Source organism: Dromiciops gliroides, chromosome 3, assembly GCF_019393635.1.
Source record: "Dromiciops gliroides isolate mDroGli1 chromosome 3, mDroGli1.pri, whole genome shotgun sequence".
Classification (NCBI taxonomy): Eukaryota; Metazoa; Chordata; class Mammalia; order Microbiotheria; family Microbiotheriidae; genus Dromiciops; species Dromiciops gliroides.
This window is the reverse complement of record NC_057863.1, coordinates 184,357,395-184,376,223: the sequence shown is the minus strand read 5'-3', so window position 1 is coordinate 184,376,223 and position 18,829 is coordinate 184,357,395. Positions and strand designations below refer to the sequence as shown.

Below are 18,829 nucleotides of genomic sequence, written 5' to 3'. Positions count from 1 at the left end.
CCTCTTAGAATCTTTGCTTCAAGGCTCATCTCGGGAGCCACTTTCTCAAGGATGAACACTACCCTAACCCAAGAAGTCATTGTCCTCTCCTAAAATGATTTCCTATTTACTTTTCTGTGGATATGTTGTATCTTTTCAGTAGAATGTAAGCTCCTTGAAGGCAGGGCTCACTTAGCTTTTATCTTTATATGCCTAGCCCCTGCATTAGAATCTATTGAATCAAAATTTGAACCCTAATAGACTACAAGCTCCACCAAAACAGGAAATGTGACTTTTTGTTGTTTTTGCGGTACAATGAGGGTTAAGTGACTTGCCCAGGGTCACACAGCTAGTAAGTGTCAAGTGTCTGAGGCTGCATTTGAACTCAGGTCCTCCTGAATCCAGGGCTGGGGCTTTATCCACTGTGCCACCTAGTTGCCCTGAGGAAATGTGACTTTTAAAATTCTGCATCTCCCCCAGAACTTGGCACACTACTTTGTACACAGTAGGCACCTAATCAATTTTGGCTGAATGAATAAATCTTCACATTGACCTAAAATATCCAGACTTTAAGGCACATAATCTAATAAATGCCAAGGCAACACTTGATTAGTCACATGTAAAATAGCCCATGGAAATTTTAGAATGAAGGCTGGCTTAGTCTTTCCACCTCTTTCCACTGTCAGCAGATGTATGTGCTTGGAAAAGGTAGATTGATTTTAAATTTATCTAGACAAGATCCAATTAGGAACATAAATTTGCTACAAACACATTTGTGTGATGCATCTATTTACAAATTTGAATTATACATACCAGTGCTAACTAACTCTCCCTCCATTGATATGGATAATTAAGATTTGAGAGTGAATATATCTGAATACATATATACACAAAAATATGTGGTAGACTAAAAAGTCTTTGGTTTTCTGAGGTTAGACTGGCTATCTCTCTGCTCTATAAAAAACCCTTTCTTCCTGCCAGGCATCTGTGAAATCTTTGCAATAGCTCATCACACAGTATAATCCCTCCCACCCCAATCTTCCTTGTTGAAAACTTCAAGCAACCACCTGTCCCTACTCAGGACAAGAGGTGATGGAAACCAGTCAGGGTAAAATTTCAGCCCTTCCTATAAAACATCCAAGGTTCTTCCCTATTGTACCTGTCCTTTTGGGTGGGACCATCCCACAATCATCCCACAGTCTTGAACCAAAGAACTAGAGGAGTGGCAGACAGGAAAGCACCTTCAGGTACTTTCTGCTCCTGCCTAGCCTAATGATCCTTTACTCAAGGCCAAGACCCTACATATCTTGACTCTAGTAATATCTTTCCCTCTAATGTTATTTTCTATATACTCTGTATTTATGTCCCCAGCTCACCCTCATTAGAATGTCAGCTCCTTAAGAGCTTTTTCTTTCCACCTCCAGGACACAGCACAGTGCCTAGGGTATGCACTTATTATACAACTGAATCTCTTAGATAAAAGAAGTTGCAATGCAAACTTGTCCATTCTCTCTTTGCCCAATTGTCTAAAAGTAACTATCTTTTTATGTGTCCATAATAAAAAGTCTTTACGTTTTAGCCTAACTAGTTGGTTTGCTTCTGTAGAAAACACTAAATCCTCCCAAAGCAGCAGCAATAGATGGGGGGAGGGGCGGGGGGCGGGGGAGAAAATTTGCTTAATTATGCACCAAGGTGTACATTTTTTCAGGGATATCTATCTTTAATTTAAAATTTCCTTTACTCTCTCCAGTGTAGCTTAAATTCCAAATAAAGGCCTCATAGTGATTTAAAGGTTTTAACTTACAAAAGTTCAAAGTTAAGAATAATATTGCAAATACTTACTGTGAGAGGTTCCCCTTGGAGAGCTTGCAAAATGAAATTACTGACAACTCGGCCGTCATTCATATGCATCCGTGGTCCAAAAGTATTGAATATTCTAGCAACCCTTACTTCAACTCCTTCCTGCAATAAAGAGGGGGAAAAGAAAAAGCAATATTATGTTTAAGTTTCTCATCTGTATTCATGGTAAAGTAAAAACAAATTTGGGGAAGAAGGGGCACGGAAGCATTATCTCTAGGAACAGCAAGATTTATTTTAAATTTTATTATACTTTAAACTCTTACCTAACACACTACCTTCTTCTCTTCACATATATCCTTTGACATTGTCAGGGGTTTTCAGTATGGAGATAATCCCATCTGAAAGCTTTCTTATTCTTCTTAACCTTTCTATTGTTTTAGATCTTCTGAACCAGTCTGTCTCTTCCTTCCCAAGTTTTTTAAGCATTGCCCATTTCAGATTGTTCCTCTAGCTGGACCATCAGCTCTCCTATTTGCCCACACATTAACTGTGGTATGCCCTGAGGCTGCCCTGGATTCTCTGTTCATTTCTTTCTACACCCACTGCAGGGAATTCAACTCACATGGCTTAAATAATTGCCTGGGTGTCTTTCAGATCTCTATCTCTAGCCCTAAACTTTTCATGCTCTCTCTGGTTATCTATTTCTAGCCATCAACAGCATAGTTTCTCTTAGGACCATTATCTAAAATAGAACACATTAACAATCACCATTCACATTTATGTAACACTTTATGGCCTACAAAATGCTGCCTCCAGATAGAAGCTCTACTGTTTGACATTTAGGGCTCTTTATCACTAGGCCCCTTTCTATCTTTCCAGCTTTCTTACCCATGACTCCCCTTCATGCTCTCTCTGATCCAGCCACACCGGCCTACTTACAGCTCACCCAATAATCCACACCTCATCTCTATGCCTTTTCCACCGGCTGCTCTCCAGGCTGGAATTCTCTGCCTTCTCACTTCTGGGCTTGGTTTCCTGGCTTCCTTTAACAACTTAGCTCACCATACCTTCTGTTCGAGGCCTTTCTTTCCCCTTCGGCTACGCCACCTTTCCCTTTCTTGGTTTCTCTGGTTTCCTTCAATGATCAGCTCAAGAGCCACCTCTGACATGAATTCAGGGAAGGTCTGGGTTCAGATTCAGCCTCTAATCCATGTTCACTGTGTGGTCCTTGGAAAGTGATTTAACCTCTCAGCACCCCAGGTAATTCTCTAAATTGCTGAACATTTATTGACCTGAAGATGTAAAGGTACTCATTGCTCAGTGTAGTTCCCTATACCAATGAAATCACAGGTCTGTTCCTATGATTCCATGTATACACACACTAATACATGCATGTATATATTTATACACATAGTACACGTGTGAATACATGCATGTTTGTGTGTGTGTGATCACTCCAAGTATCTTTGCCAGGAACATTCCAAATGGAGTCATGAAGAACTGGACATGACCTGGGGCAGGGGGGGAACCCCCCAAACTGAGCGCACACAATGCATATGTGTGTGTTATATATATATCTCACCATTTTACACAAGTTACAAGAGGTTAACTGATTTGCCCAAAGTTTCATTAAGTGGTAAATTCAGCACATGAAACCAGGCCTTCTGGCTTTCAGGTCAATGCTTCTTCTACTTCCTCTAAACATACAGCCCTGCCCAGATTCTCAAAGGCCAAAAGCACCAGTGTCCAGGGATGAATGTACCTACTTTGGGGGGGGAGGGGGAGGGCAGGGTAATGAGGGTTAAGTGACTTGTCCAGAGCCACACAGCTAAGTGTCAAGTGTCTGAGGACGGATTTGAACTCAGGTCCTCCTGAATCCAGGGCAAGTGCTTTATGTAACTATGATTCTTGGGCCCATTTTTTACTTCTTTCCATTTAATAACACCATTTTGTATTTGCTCAATAGTGTTTCAAAGTGCTCTCATAAATCATCTTAAAATTCTCCCAGCAAGTCAGGGAAGGACAATCATCATATTAGAGATGAATAAGATAAGGCCCCAAAGTTAAGTGATATACCCCGGGACACATCTCTAGGAAGAAAAGACTCAGGGGTCACGTCCAATAAACCTGGTCCAGTGTTCTTTGCTCTCCTTCAGAGCTACATCTTTCTCTTTATTCTCTAGCCCAAGTCCTAATCACCTCATGAACAGCCTCTTTTCCCCATCTTTGCTGACTGAAAGCTCCCCAGGACCACCTGGTTTAGAAGAGTGCTGGGACCCAAGAACAAAGTGCCCAGCACCGTCTCTGCCAGCCTCCCCTATGGCAGCTATGGCTTGCTCCAAAGTATGGGAGGCAATACTCTTGCATATTTCAAGGGAGAGCTTGCATCCCTGCCCCAGGTCCCCAGAAAGAGCAATCTGGCTGTAAAACTCATCTAGGTTATCTCCCTCCCTTGCATTCCTGGGATAAGTGGTGCACTTAATAAATGCTTGCTGAAGGAATGGATTTTAGTAGGATTTTCCTGACTGGAGAGGAAGCTGCTGATCCAGATTGGGCTTTCTTCCTTGTCCTCTCCAGACCCCTTGTAGTTCACTACTGGGAAAGGTCCTCACTCATCTAGAAAGCTTAAAAATTCTGCCAGCCTCAGAAAGTTTCCTCTGGTAATCCTGAACAGTTCTCCCAGGAGCATCTAAGAGCGGACACCTTAGAACCAAATAAAATAATTGCAAACATTTGGAGAAGGGGAGAGGACTTCTTCTGAAAACTCCTTCCCATCACTCAGCAGGGAAGGGAGAGAGACTAGATAGATTTGACAGCAACATTCCTCTCACTGAGAGACCACAGGGAGGCAGGCAGTCCCCTGAAGCAACTGGGAAGGCTGTTTTCCTTACCTTGTTGAGCACCAGCTGCAGCAGCAGCAGCATTAAGGGAGTCTAACCCCGCCAGCTAGCTGTGAGCGTGGGAGGGTGAAGAAGCTGCTGATACTATTTCTGTTGTTTCTGGAGAGACCAGCGAGGCTTAAGCTAAGACTATGGAGCTAGGAGTGTGATTGTTAGCAGCACCCAGTGTTTATACAAAGCTGACTTGGGAAAATGGTCTGAATGGTTGAGGGATAGTACCTTCACTTACTAAAATGTTCTTGAAAGCATAATAAAAAAGGGCTGTAGACAAAGTTTCAGGAGACCTAGCTGTCTAAGGTAGACACCTCAGTTTCCTCATTCATAAATATGGCTGGAGTAAAGAGGAAAAGTGAAAACAGCACTGAAAGTAGAGTCCCAGCCCTTGCCTAAATCTGAATTCCAATTCTGCCCCTTACTAGCTGAGTGACCTTGGGCAAGTGACTTAAGATCTATGGGTCTCATTTTCCTCATCTGTAAAATGAGAGGGTTAAACTACATTATCTCTAAGAACTCCTTTCAGTCCTAACATCCTATGTTTTATATGCAACAACACACCCCCTGGCTGTAGGCACTGTTACTATTTCCTTTTTCCAAGTGAAAAAAATGGAGACCATGCGGTTAAACGACTTTGCAAAGGTGATACAGGTACTGAGTCAGGATTCAAACTCAGGTTTTTCTGATTCCAAATACATCACTTCATTCCCTATATATAAACATATAACATGCAACCTTCTTATCAATTTAACAAACAAACAGAAATCCACACTTTTTTCAGAGCTTGCATAAACCTCAGCCTGAAGCCCGGGCAGTATCACAAATTCTTTTTAAGTACTTGTGCTTGTTGTGTTTCTTCTATTAGATTATAAACTCCTTGAAAGCCAGGACCTTAAAGCTACTTTAAAAAATATATATATAACTCTCCACAGCACAGGATATATTGCTGTCTTGCTGGGTACTCAAATGTTGATGACTAAGGCTTGTGGTTTTATTTGTAGCCTAGAAACAAATAAACTCTTTCCCTACTAAACAAGTCAGAGAAGATAGAAAAAGGGGCTAGAGATGGTGATCTCAATAGAAAATAACTCAAAAGTCACCAACTTCAGTTTTATTAATAGAATGGGGGAAGGATACACAAAAACAGGCAGTGAATGCAGCTTTATTCTAGGAATAGAATATAAAATCTCAGCAAGTTTACACAAATCAAACCAGTGTGCTTGAGAGAATAAAAGTCATACCAAGCTCCTGTGGAGTCTGCAACAAATCAAGCTTAGCAGTGTTACAAGCCCCTAGGTTTACAGATGGAAGGGACTTCAGAGGTCACATGGTCTAACATCTTCATTTTTTAATATGAAGAAACTGAGGCCCAGAGTCACACATTCCTTTCCCATCACTCAGCCCAGGGATATAGGGAAGGGAGAGGCTAGATGGGTTTTTACAATCAGACTCCTCTCTGTGAGAGACTGGGATAGGGAGGTAGGCAGTCCCTCAAACTGAGATTTCAACTCAGTTCCTGACCCCAAAGTTAGTGTTTTCGCTTACTAGGAGATGTTGTCTTATTTGAAAAATATATACTGCACAGCCAACCTGGTTAGATAGGCTGAATTAAGTTAGGCTTGTGCTCCATATGTGCTCTGTATAAGTCTTTTCAGCTTGTAAGGCCCTGCCAGAGTTTACATTCCACCACCACAGCCTTCTAAAGCCCAGGGTTACCTCCACACCATGATAAGACTTCAGAGGAGGAGGTCAGTGCAGAGCCCCAGACTTACTGCTCCCAAACATTATTCATCATCATTATTAACAACAACAATAATATTATTAGCACTTTACTAGCCTAGCAAAGGGCTTACATGTTATTTCATTTGATCCTCAGAATAACTCTGTAAGGTTATAACCCCATTTTATTCAGAGAAAGCGGTTAAGTGATTTGCCCAGAGGTAAATGAAGGCTAGTGTCAATAGGATTTGAATTCAAGTCTTCCTAACTCTAATACTCTATCCACTGTATCACCTGATAGGGAAAAAAAAATCTTCACAAATAAAAGAACATTTCTCTTTTTTGGCCTCTGTTCTCTCTGGACAAGGATGAGGCCTAAAGCAAAGGAGAATCCTTCAGTGAGCTGAGACCTAAGAAACAGGTGACTAAAGTCTGGCCTTATTCTTGTGTTGTTACTGTGATACTCTCTGGTCCTCATTCTTCCGCAAGGGATGGGAGGCAAGGAGATTCACACTTCAAGGACAGTAGTTGTTGTTGAGAGCAGTTTTTCAGTCATATCCAACTTTTTGTGACCCCATCTGGGGTTTTCTCGGTAGAGATACCAGAGTGGTTTGCCATTTCCTTCTCTAGCTCACTTTACAGATGAGGAAACTGAGGCAAACAGGGTTAAGTGACTTGCCTAGCATCAAACAGCTAGGAAGTAACTGAGGCCAGATTTGAACTTAGGAAGACTCCTTTTCCTAAATCCAGGCTGAGCACTCTATCCACTGTGCTACCTAGCCCCCCTATACTTCAAGGATGGTGGCTTTCTAATATTTGGATTTAAGATTCTAAAATGGCAGATTTCTTTAATAGGTGCAGTAAGAAACAGCTCAGTTTTTCTGAGAATTCTGGCTTTCAAAGGAACCACTGAGGTTGGAGCACCCCAATATTAAATCCCATATGTGGAACGGAAATATGGGCCTAAACTCTCTGAAGCTGCCTCATATTTCTTGTTCATTTAAAATCTCTCGGACTTACTATGACAAGAAGAACCCTGATTTTTAGGGCTCAGTTTGGAAACCTCTTAACCGCAAAACTATCTTCCTAGTTTCTATTCATTCAAATTTGAATCTTTTCTCTGAATGGGGGTGTTTAGGAAGTTATGACTATAGCTATGAGTATCATAGATCATTTAGTCTCATGGATAATGGGAATGTCTGTTTCCTGGTTACAAGACATAGCCACGTGCTCTGGGGTCACCAGAAGGATTGACTGGGTAGGGAAAATTGATAATGATGATATAATGAAAACAATGACAACTAGAATTTATATAGCACTTTAAGGTTTGCAAAGTGTTCTACAATTTTCTCATTTTAATTTCACATTAACTCTGGGAGGTAACCACTATCTTCCTTTTTTACTATTTACAATGTTTTACTACTATACTATAGTGACTATTTATTATTATTATTATTATTATTTTTGCAGGGCAATGAGGGTATGTGCCCAGGGTCACATAGCTAGTGTTAAGTGTCTGAGGCCGAATTTGAACCCCAGGTCCTCCTGAATCCAGGGCTGGTGCTTTATCCACTGCACCACCTAGCTGCCCCTATTATCCTTATTTTTAGATGGGAAATTGAAACAGACAGAAGTTAAGTGATCTGGGAAGAGTAACATGGTTAGAAAGTGTCTGAAGTAAGATTGGAACTCACATTTTCCTGATTCTTGGTCTAGTATTCTAGCCCACTACATCACCTAGCTTTATGAATGTTATCATAACTTCCTGAGAAATTCTTCAAAACATATCTCTCCTAGGTAACAAATATCTCCTAGTAATAAATCACCTTTACAGACCAATCAAAAGCAGTAAAACCCATTTCTTAGAATTCCTTGAATTAATTTTGCAATGCTGAGCTATTCAATTTTTCCTTGTTCTTTCCCAATTCTAAACCTCCTGGCAAAAATAAATGAAGAAAAAAAAAAAGAATCAGAACCTAGCTACTCCAAAATCATATCACAAACCCTATGTTTTACAGAGACAGACCCCCTACTGGCTACAACTCTGGTAAATTTACATTCTTCACCAAGGTCTTGGAGTCCACGAGTCAGTCATTCAGGAAGCTCATGGCTGAATCACTCTTACTAATGACTAGCTAGCTTTCACTTTGGGGTTCTGTAGCTATGTACCATTGTGGGGAATAAGATGAGTCACTGGCATCTCGCTCTAGACATCACAAATATTTTTAATCAAGGAAGGGAAAAATAAATACTGAATGTCTGAAAGAAAAGTTTGCAATTGTCAGGTCACCCAGAAAAACAGCAACCTGAAAATAAGATGGATAATTAGTCTTCCTCCTTGGGCTAATACAGATAAATTCAGGGAAGTTTGTTGTATCAAGTGAAGTTTCTATGTCCTTTGTTCAGAATATCACTTACTGGTTAAGTCTTCTGAAGTGCATGTCGCCCTTATGAAAAGTCATGGGGAAACAAAAAGCCAGTTAGCTACAAGGGATACAATTTTGGCTTCTGAAGGAGAACACCACTACAGTGAGGCAGATTTGAGCATCCCCCTTCCCATGTCTGTTGCTCCAAATTGAATATAGGCACATGCAACAGACCCAGGTAGATTGAGATAAGCCATAACTTGTAATGTATTTAGTACGAGCCTCTGTTCCGTATTAAATTCACTCATTTAATAAGCAGTATTAAGTACCTACTACATGCCAGGCACTGTGTTAGGTACTGGGGTTAAAAAGGCAAAGAAATGAAAATATTTCTCCCCCACAAGAAGGCTGCATTCTAATTGGGGGAAGGGGAAGGGAAGGGAGATATATAAATATAAACTATAACAGAAGCAGATTGAGACATTTTTTTTTGACATGTTCAATGCAGGAACATATTTTGCTTGACTATGCGCAATTTATTACAAGGGTTTTGTTATTCCTTTTTCAGTGGGGGGCAGAGGACAAAGGAGAGAGAGGTGGATTTCTGTACATTGAAAATAAATACATTGGGGGCAGCTAGGTGGCGCAGTGGATAGAGCACTGGCCTTGGATTCAGGAGGACCTGAGTTCAAATCCAGCCTCAGACACTTGACACTTAACTAGCTGTGTGACCCTGGGCAAGTCACTTAACCCTCAGTGCCCTGCCAAAAAAAAGAAAAAAAAGAAAAAAAAAGAGAAAAAAAAAGAAAATAAATACATTTAAGAAAATAAACAAATTTAAATAAACCCTAAATAGGGTTGTTTCTCTTTTTTGGGGGGTGGGGTGATGTTGAAAAAAAAAAAAAACCAGCTCTAAAATAGTAACTAGGAGGAAGGAGGGAATCATGAAAGTCCCAATGGATAACAAGGCTAGTCTTAGTAGCAGAGAGAACTGCAGATTGTCTCATCTTCAGCGTGTTTAAAGTAAGGCGGCCCTGTACATCATTTAGAGTGTTCTGCAATAAAACAAAGGCTTGTGTTCTCTTAGGGATGCCAGCCAAAGTCCCCATGTATAGATCATATGCCTACACTTCAGAATAATCAAAAGATGTGATAATTTGTGTCATTTAGAACATAAACGTTCCAATGATAATTGGTTTACCATTGAACTCATTTTTCCTTCCTGATTTTTCTTCAATCCGGAGTCTTCATGACCTACTGAATGTCTTTGCTATTTACCTATTGCTTGATGCACCTTTTGTGTTCCAAGTCTAAGACTAGAGACACAAGGGCCAAAAATACCCTTCACAGAGAAGCCCACTACAGCCTCACTGAGTAAAGCTCCCATGTTTGGAGTAGCAGATGGTATTTCTAGGGCAACTTTGTTATGGATCTTCAGAGTAAGAAGTGGTAACAAATGTTATGGAAATTCAGGCTATGGGCAAATCACTCTGGGGATAGTCTTTAGATATTTAGATAAAGATATTTCTTTAGATGTTAGGTACATTCTAAATCCCTTCCCCACCCCCACCCCTCAACTCAACACATGCTTCACTCTGTAGTGACCTAGATCAGAGAGAGAGAGGCAAGAGTTCTAGTATTGGTTCTGGCCATAATTATGGTCCCATAAATATGGTACATTATCCATTGTCATGCATACTACTCTATCCAGGAGACCTTGGGAAAATAACTTTTTCTCACTAAGCCTGTTTCTTCTTCATCTAAACAATGGGGGAGAGGGGATTGAGGTCAGACTAAACAGCCAATCCAATTCAATAAGCATTTATTAAGAGCCATATATATATATGATACAATGGAAAGAGTAGGGAAGAATCATCTTCCCAAGTTCAAATGTGACCTCAGACACTTACTAGCTGGGTGACACTGGGCAAGTCACTTCACCCTGTTTGCTTCAATTTCCTTATCTGTAAAAGGAGCTGGAGAAGGAAATGGCAAACCATTCCAATATCTTTGTCAGGAAAACCCCAAATGGGGACGTGAAGAGTTAGACATGACTGAAAAATGACTCAACAACATGTGTAAGGCACCATATGAAGACAAAAACAACTCCTGCCCTCAAGTACCTTACATTCTAGTGGGGGTAGGGTCTGGAGGGGGAGAAGAATACAACATGTACACAGAGAAGGAAATTAAAAAAAAAACAACCACCCTGCAAAGCAATTCTAAGGGGTTCATGTCAAGGGAGAAGGAATCTCTATTGTAACTCCTAGCTTTAATACTCTGGGATACTGAGGTATGATATTTTGAACCTGAAGAATCACCAAGCGAGGTAACAACAAAACCAATAATGATACTGAAGGATATTAATAGGGGTCCCCCCCCCGCAGTTTCCTGAGGGCAGCATCAGTTTAGTTTTTTGTGTTTGCATCCCCAATACTGACCACAGTACCTTGTATATGGTAATTGCTAAATAACTATCAACAAGCATTTATTAAGAGCTTACCAGGCACTGTGTGCTAAATACTGGGCATAGAAATGACAGGTTAGGTCTCTATAATCTTTTTCCACTTTAAATCGATGCTCCTATGAAGTTATTCATTCTGGCCTCAAAGCTTAGTGCAGTGCTCTCTGAATACCTGCCTCCAAGGGGTGTAAGCAATCACAATGTTTCATCTATCTTTAATTGATATGCCTGGAAGTATCCTTTGTGGCAGGATTTACTCACTGGGAAGAGGTTTCTGTGATGAAAAAGTATGCATAAAGAGGAAAGAAAGCTGCATAATTTGGATGTGAGATTTCTCTGCATACACCCACTTGGCATCACCTCCCAGGCAGTAGGGCATCCTTGCTGAAATGTGTAAGCATGCCAGTGAGTTCTGGTTCTACGTAACAACATCAAGGGAAGACACTTGAAGCTGAAGCCCCAAGGCTATAAACATCTATTCAGAGATCTGATACTCCAGTAAGGCTGTTGGCACCACACAAGATTTTAAAGAAACAGAGGAAGCTGGGTAAGGGCATATGGCTTGGAAGGTGAGAAAGCTAGTGCATCCTATTCACAAAAGCCCAATTTGCTGCTAAGTGTCTCCTGCACTCTGTGACCCTTGGTTAGGCTCAGTTGACTGTGATGGGGGGCAAGTGAACACAGAAAAATTTATAAAGTTAATTTGACATACTTCCCAAGTTCTCACTTTAACATCCAAGTTCATTAAAAAAAAAATCTTTCCTTTTGATCACATTCAAAGGCACAAAGAAATAGGCTCATTTCTCCCAAAGTCTGGGAAAAGCCAGAGGTATATTTAAAAAAAAAAAAGACCCATCACCTTCCCATTCCCAAACCATTAAATGTGAACACAGATCACAGGTGGAAAAATCATGCATCAAAATTCACCAGGAGAACCTACAGAATTCAAATAAGAACATGAAAAAACACCTTTTCTCCCACAGACTACATTCATGCCACCTCCAGAGGATCAGTTTCCTAAACTAAATGTGGCCTGAATGATACGTTTAGTAAATAAATACCAAATGAATAAAACAAGTACTGAAAAGTACTTTGGAAAACCAAGGGCATACCTGCTTCATGTAGGCATAACACATGGTCTCTGCCACACGTTTTCCTTCATCATAACAGGCTCTAGGTCCTATTGGATTCACATGGCCCCAGTACTCTTCACTCTGGGGGTGGACTTCTGGATCTATTGGAGGAAAATATAGGAATGGTTTTCCTTGTCCCTCATTTCAAGCTTACAAACAAGGCAAATTCACACTGAAAAAAGAAGCAGGCAGCTACATGGGGCTAGAGAACTGGCCTTGAAGTCAGGAAGACCTGGGCTCAAATATGACCTCAGACATTTATTAGTTGTGTGACTCTGGGCAAGTCACTTAACACTGATTGCATCTCTCCCGCCAAAAAGGTGGGGGAAAGTATGAAGAGGGTCAAAGTATTACACTTTTATACTGAGATTGATCTGAAGTATAAGGAAGAGATAAACAAGGTAGAATAGAATGGTACAAATAAGTTTGGGATGGTCTAGTAAGACCTCCTTCCCCTTAGATGTAATTTTTTTATTCCTGAATGTGAGTAAAGGTGTGAAATATTTTAATGGGGACCTGAAGTAAATTATTTTATAAAAGGTTATTTGGGGGGCAGCTAGGTGGTGCAGTGGATAGAGCACCGGCCCTGGAGTCAGGAATACCTGAGTTCAAATCCGGCCTCAGACACTTAACACACACTTACTAGCTGTGTGACCCTGGGCAAGTCACTAAACCCCAATTGCCTCACTAAAAAACAAACAAACAAACAAAAAAAGGTTATGGGGGGGGGTTAACATCAATAATCATGCCCTAATTTGTCTTGTACACCTGATTTTTATATACTTTTCCATAAGGCATCACTCTTATTTTGCCAAGAAAGCTAAACTTTTATATGAAAATCAATTATCACCAATGTTATTTTTTTCATGGTGTTTAAAGTTATATAAAATGATCACTCACTCAAAAATTTCTGATGTATTTATGTTCGGGACCTACCCATTCATAGGTAGTTATCTACAAATACAATGCAAAAAGTACTGAACTTGGAATTAGAAGACCTGAGTTCAAGTCCCAGTGCCCCGATTTGCAGTTGTATGCTCTTAGACAAACCAGCTTGAGTCTCAGTTTCTTACCTGGTAAATGGAAATAAATGAATATAAAAATAAGTCTGTAATCTTCCTTGTAGAGGCATCCTGGGACTCAAATGAGAATGAATTAAAAATGTTCAGATGTGTGTTGGACAGGAATCAAAAGTCAGATCTCAGTAACAACTGATGCTTGAACAATTATTTGTGTATCAAATTTTAAGACAGACTATGAATTTTTATTTATTTAAATGGACTTGAGAGCATTAAAGACACTTATTGAGGGGATATCACTGGCACACAAAAGATCACCAAGGGACAAGCCTTTTATTCCACAATTAAATACCAAATATAACATGCGAAAACTTCTGGGGAAGAACAAAGTGTCCTTAAGAACACAGTGTCATAACACTAGGGTTTTAATCAGATCTTATCCCTACAAAATAAGTTTTCATGGACAGAAGGAAATAGAGACACAAAAAAGAAGGACTCCATATACAGGAAACAAAATTAATTGGTTTCTCAGGAGGATGTGGACAAATACAATTTTCCCTAGGGCCTAGCCTACCTGTACAGAAAAGCCCTCATATTTCCTGTAGTAGGAACCAGTTAATTCTATCCTTAGCATTAATGTCAGAAAAGTTCCTGAAGATAGGTATCTGTGCAACCCATAATAACCAAGTTGTAAAATAACATGTTAACAAAAACAATTCCAAATACCAGAAAAATATTTCCTTGTGTACTCAAGATTTCACTATTCAAGATAAATGCAGCCAACATGAAAAATTCATTTACAAGATAGTTTTCCATGTTATTTATTGTCCAAATAAACGTTTACAAGCAAAGGAGCACATACCCAAATAAAGATCTCAATACAACAGCCTTATCTAGCATTCTGAGAACCTACATGCTAAAGATACACTATAAATAATATTTAGGAGAGAGCTTTTGTTTTTAATCAAGAATCAAATGAACCGGCTGGTGACTTTCAGAAAATGTACTGTTTCCATAATCTCATGGACAACAAACTCTACTTAAGTATTCTATTCAAGTAGAAAAGGAAGGTAGGGCACATGGGCTTTGTGAACACAGTATCTTGGAGAGAATAAGGGAGGTCCCTTCACATTTGAATCTCTTAAGACAGTGCTCAGGGGCAGCTAGGTGGTGCAGTGGATAAAATGCCAGCCCTGGATTCAGGAGAACCTGAGTTCAAATCTGGTCTCAGACGCTTAACACTTACTAGCTGTGTGATCCCGGGCAAGTCACTTAACCCCAATTGCCTCACCAAAAAAAAAAAAAAAAAAAGACAGTGCTCAGCCTAGGGGACATACTAGTTTGGAATGAAGAGCACAGTTCTTGGAAAGGGCGTTCTGTTACCTTGTTGCCTTTGAGGCTGAGGTTGAGGAAGAGAACAAGACAGAGTTGATGTTTCAATGTTTCTTCAAAGATGAGGGAGGGGTAAGAAATAATGGTAAAATAAGGGGAGGGTGAGGTGAGGGTGTGTGTGTGAAGGCAGAACATTTCAGTGTCTCATTTGTACCATACAAGCAAAGCAAGAAGGAATAGGGGTATAGATTCCTTAATTTCTGAAGAAAAGCTGATAACACTCTTCCCCCGGGTTATAAAACAATAAAAATATATAGACTTGGGGGTTTGGGGGGGAAGGGGAAGTACTGTTTAGGTAGTAAAGGCCAGATTTCATCCCAGATGTGTCCCAGGTTTCCCTATCTTCTCCCCATGTAGCTAGCACCTGTAGAGTTTCCCAATACTTTGTCCAGAGTAGCATCATGACATACAATACTGCAGAGACTTAAAATCCCACACTAAGCCTAAACTAGATTGCTTCTGATGTCTAATACCCTGCATACATGCTGTGTTTAACATGAATACTTTGAAATGCCACAGGTTCAATGGAAAGTCTTCCCTCCATTGATGCAGGTTGTGTTCCCTTATGCCCTAATAAATCTACTCTTTGTGAGTTGTTATGTCCAAAATAATTCATCACTTTTGAAACCGACCTGGTGATGAGCTGCCCCAAATAGATAATCTGGTCCCTGGATGACAGACATGCAATCTATTGCTAGGTTCATACTTGAAAACATTCCAGTTTAGGACAAGCATCTAGCTGCTTTCCCCTGGTGAGCCTTTGGGTACCCAGGGTCACCTCCACACACAAGGAAGAGACATCAGTGTAGGATTAAATGGAAGATAATTTTACTATGAATTTACAATGAAACCCACATTCTCCCTGATGTTCTTTCTATTACATATATCATTGTTGTGACAACAGTAGGTCTGGGGAAATGCTGTTGAAAATGCTGTTAGAGGGTAAAACATTTTTATGAGATAGTTCGGCATGTACATTCTACAGAAGGCTCTTTTAGACATCTTAGAGCACATAAAGGGCAACAAGGTGGCACAGAAGATAGAGTGCTGGGCCTGAGGTCAGGAAGAGAAATCTTAGTGAGTTCAAATCTGGCTCCACTTACTGACTGTGTGATCTTAGTAAAGTTACTTAACCCTGTTTGCCTCAGTTTCCTCATCTGTAAAATGAGATGGAGAAGGAAATGGACTATTCTCAACAATGCAATGATCCAAGACAATCCCAAAAGACTAATGATGAAGCGTACTATCCATGTCCAAAGAAAGAACTGATATTGAACATAGTCTGAAGCATGCAATTTTCACTTTCTTTTATGAGTTTTCTTATAAAAAAGATTAATATAATGTTTTGCATAATCACACATGTATAATCTATATCTGATTGCTTACTGCCTTAGAGAGGGGGAAGGATAGAGGGAAGGAAGGATAGAATTTGGAACTCAAAACTTTAAATAAAAATGATTATTATGAAGAAGGAGGAGGAGGAGGAGCCGGAAATGGCAAACCATTCTCATATTTTTGCCAAGAAAACCCCAAATGGGGTCATGAAGAGTCAGACATGACTGAAACAAATGGATAACAAGAGGGAAAAAAAAGCAGTCGATATATTTCTCCTTGGAGCTGAGTTTAATTCTTCCCCCTCTGCCAAATAATTTATAGAAAAAGGCCATTTTAGGAAAAGACGCTGAAAAAAGAAGTATACTAGACCCAGGAGAAGGGACAGAGATATGGGAGGTGCTGGTGAAGTCCAAAGTAGGGGAGGAATATCAATGTAAGGCAGGAGACTGGAAGGACAAATTCACTATTAAGGTTGAGAAGGTAGAAGGCTTCTAGAGAAAATGATGCTGATTAGTGTCAAGCCCATGCCAATGCCCACTGACTAAGTAGAGCCCAAGTCTCTGCTATTGCCTGAAGATGGATCCAGGTTCTCCCATCCCACTCATGGAAGTGTTTTTAAGAGCCTAATCCCCACTATTATTAGGTTCTCACTCAGCAAGTAAAGACATATAATATGTACCTATCCGTCCTGTTTTTTTTTTCTTTGAGTCTCTTTTCTGTATCTTTTTACCTCATTCCAGAAATCAGTCCAGGTAGTAGTAAAAAGGTACAAATAGGGAGACTTAGGGGATAGGGATGGCAAGAAAAGGGTACAGTTGGAGGAGAGAGACTTGGAGATAAAGGATTCCTGAGAAGCTGTGGACTAATTTAACATTCTCCTCCTACTTTCCATTCCACAGTGGATCCTTGCTCATCCAGATCCTTCTGCTCTATCTAGGTCTGGGGATGGCCAAATCTGCACTGGCGATACTCTAGCAGATGTTTTAAAAACAGGGCCCTTTTGCCCACAAAACTGCTTTTGGGATGATCGTCAAACCTTCAAAGCCTCTTATCTGTTTACCAAATAAATGCTTACTTATGTGTTACTAATGATAACAGTGACCAAACAATAATAGAAAATGAAGGCTCCATCCTTCTGAGATGGAACCTCAGAGTTCCACCTTAGAATTCTCCTACCAGAGTTCTTATATAACGTTTGGGGGGGGGGATGGCCCCCACTAACCCCAAGGAACAAGCTGCTGATGTCTTACCTCCATATACTTCCGAGGTGGAGGCCAGAAGAAGACGTGCTCCAACACGTTTTGCCAACCCTACAAACATGAACATGTAAAAGGGTCACTGTAGATTAACAGTACAGGGTAGGAAATTGACTCCAGAAACATTCAGACAAGCATTTTTTATACTGAAATCAAGGAAATGCTGGTCCTATAATGAAGTGCTTATATTTCAGTGTTAGGCTGTGAAGAGCCCACAGAGCCAAATCAAAGAGATTCCATCTGACGATGGGGTGGTGGTGGGGGTTCAGTAGGTGAGAGGTTATGTTGGGGGGGTGGGAGGCCCTATTTAACTAGTCCTTGCCTCAGATGCAAAAATTCCTATTTATATATAACAATATATATTATAATATATATTACCTCCATCCAGACAGAACTCGATGTCCTGCTCTTGTTCTCTCTCTGAGAATAACATGTAACCCAACATTAGTGTTGGTTAAATAAGGCTCATGTTCTTGATGAACAGAGATTCTAACTCTTAGTTCAGAGCCAACCGGCTTATGTTGCATGCTAGGCACGGGATGATAAGGCACAGAGGAGGCTGCAGTGGCCTCCACCGTCCCACAGCTACTGAGCAGACGTAGAAGTAGACAGAGGAAAGCATGTTATGTTCTCTCATCTACCTGGCTCCTGTGGAAGGGGCTGATAAATCCTGCTCAAATTCACAAGATAAAGTTAAAAAACAAAATAAAAATTCTTCTTTATCCATGTTCCTAGGAAAAAGAATGGTGAACTCTATTTCCTGAGATAGTCAATTCATTTTTTAAAAAGTTAGCTTTTTTCACTGGCGAGGTTCTAATTTTTCCTGGCTACATATGGCACTGACCTGAAGGAGAAACTTGTTTGGAGAAATCACCTGAAACTCACAGCACATTAATTAAACCTAATATAAAAAATATTTAACCTTTTATCCAGAGAAATCAAGTCCCATTTTTTCCTGACTGCTTTGAGCATCCACCCCATTCTTCCTTTGAAATCAAACCTCAGTATCCTAGAATACTAAAAAACATTGTTAGATTTGGCCTACACCCAAATCCAATCATGCCATTTGCTAAATTATGTGACCATGTGCAAGTCACTTGGTCTTGTTAGTATTACAGGATCTGAAATGTATATATATTTATATCTGCTTTGTCAATACTTTCATAATTTTTAATTTACCCTTTCCCCTCCAAACACTTTAATAAAGGAATTCCATAATTATTAAAATAAATTCTATAATTAGGGAATTTTGTTTTGTAGCTATTTCTTTAGGAAACCTAGTTTTTGAAACCTTTGATGTTTTTTTTTTTAAAGTAACAACAATGATCCTTCTTCAATAATGATAAATTATCGGGCAGCTAGATGGCGCAGTGGATAGAGCACCGGCCCTGGAGTCAGGAGTACCTGAGTTCAAATCCGGCCTCAGACACTTAACACTTACTAGCTGTGTGACCCTGGGCAAGTCACTTAAC

General features: G+C 40.1%; 1 protein-coding gene across 2 annotated transcripts in view; it reads right to left on the bottom strand.

Annotated features, from left to right (window-relative positions):
* The window catches only part of UXS1 (UDP-glucuronate decarboxylase 1), a 141,452-nt gene that overhangs the window by 31,368 nt on the left and 91,255 nt on the right, over nt 1-18,829 (bottom strand). For both annotated transcript variants that reach the window (XM_043998344.1, XM_043998345.1), the window contains exons 8-10: nt 17,352-17,411; nt 12,335-12,456; nt 1,822-1,941 (exon numbers count right to left, since the gene is read on the bottom strand). In XM_043998344.1, coding sequence (XP_043854279.1) covers nt 1,822-1,941; nt 12,335-12,456; nt 17,352-17,411 — 302 coding nt within the window. The remainder of the gene's footprint in view (nt 1-1,821; nt 1,942-12,334; nt 12,457-17,351; nt 17,412-18,829) is intronic.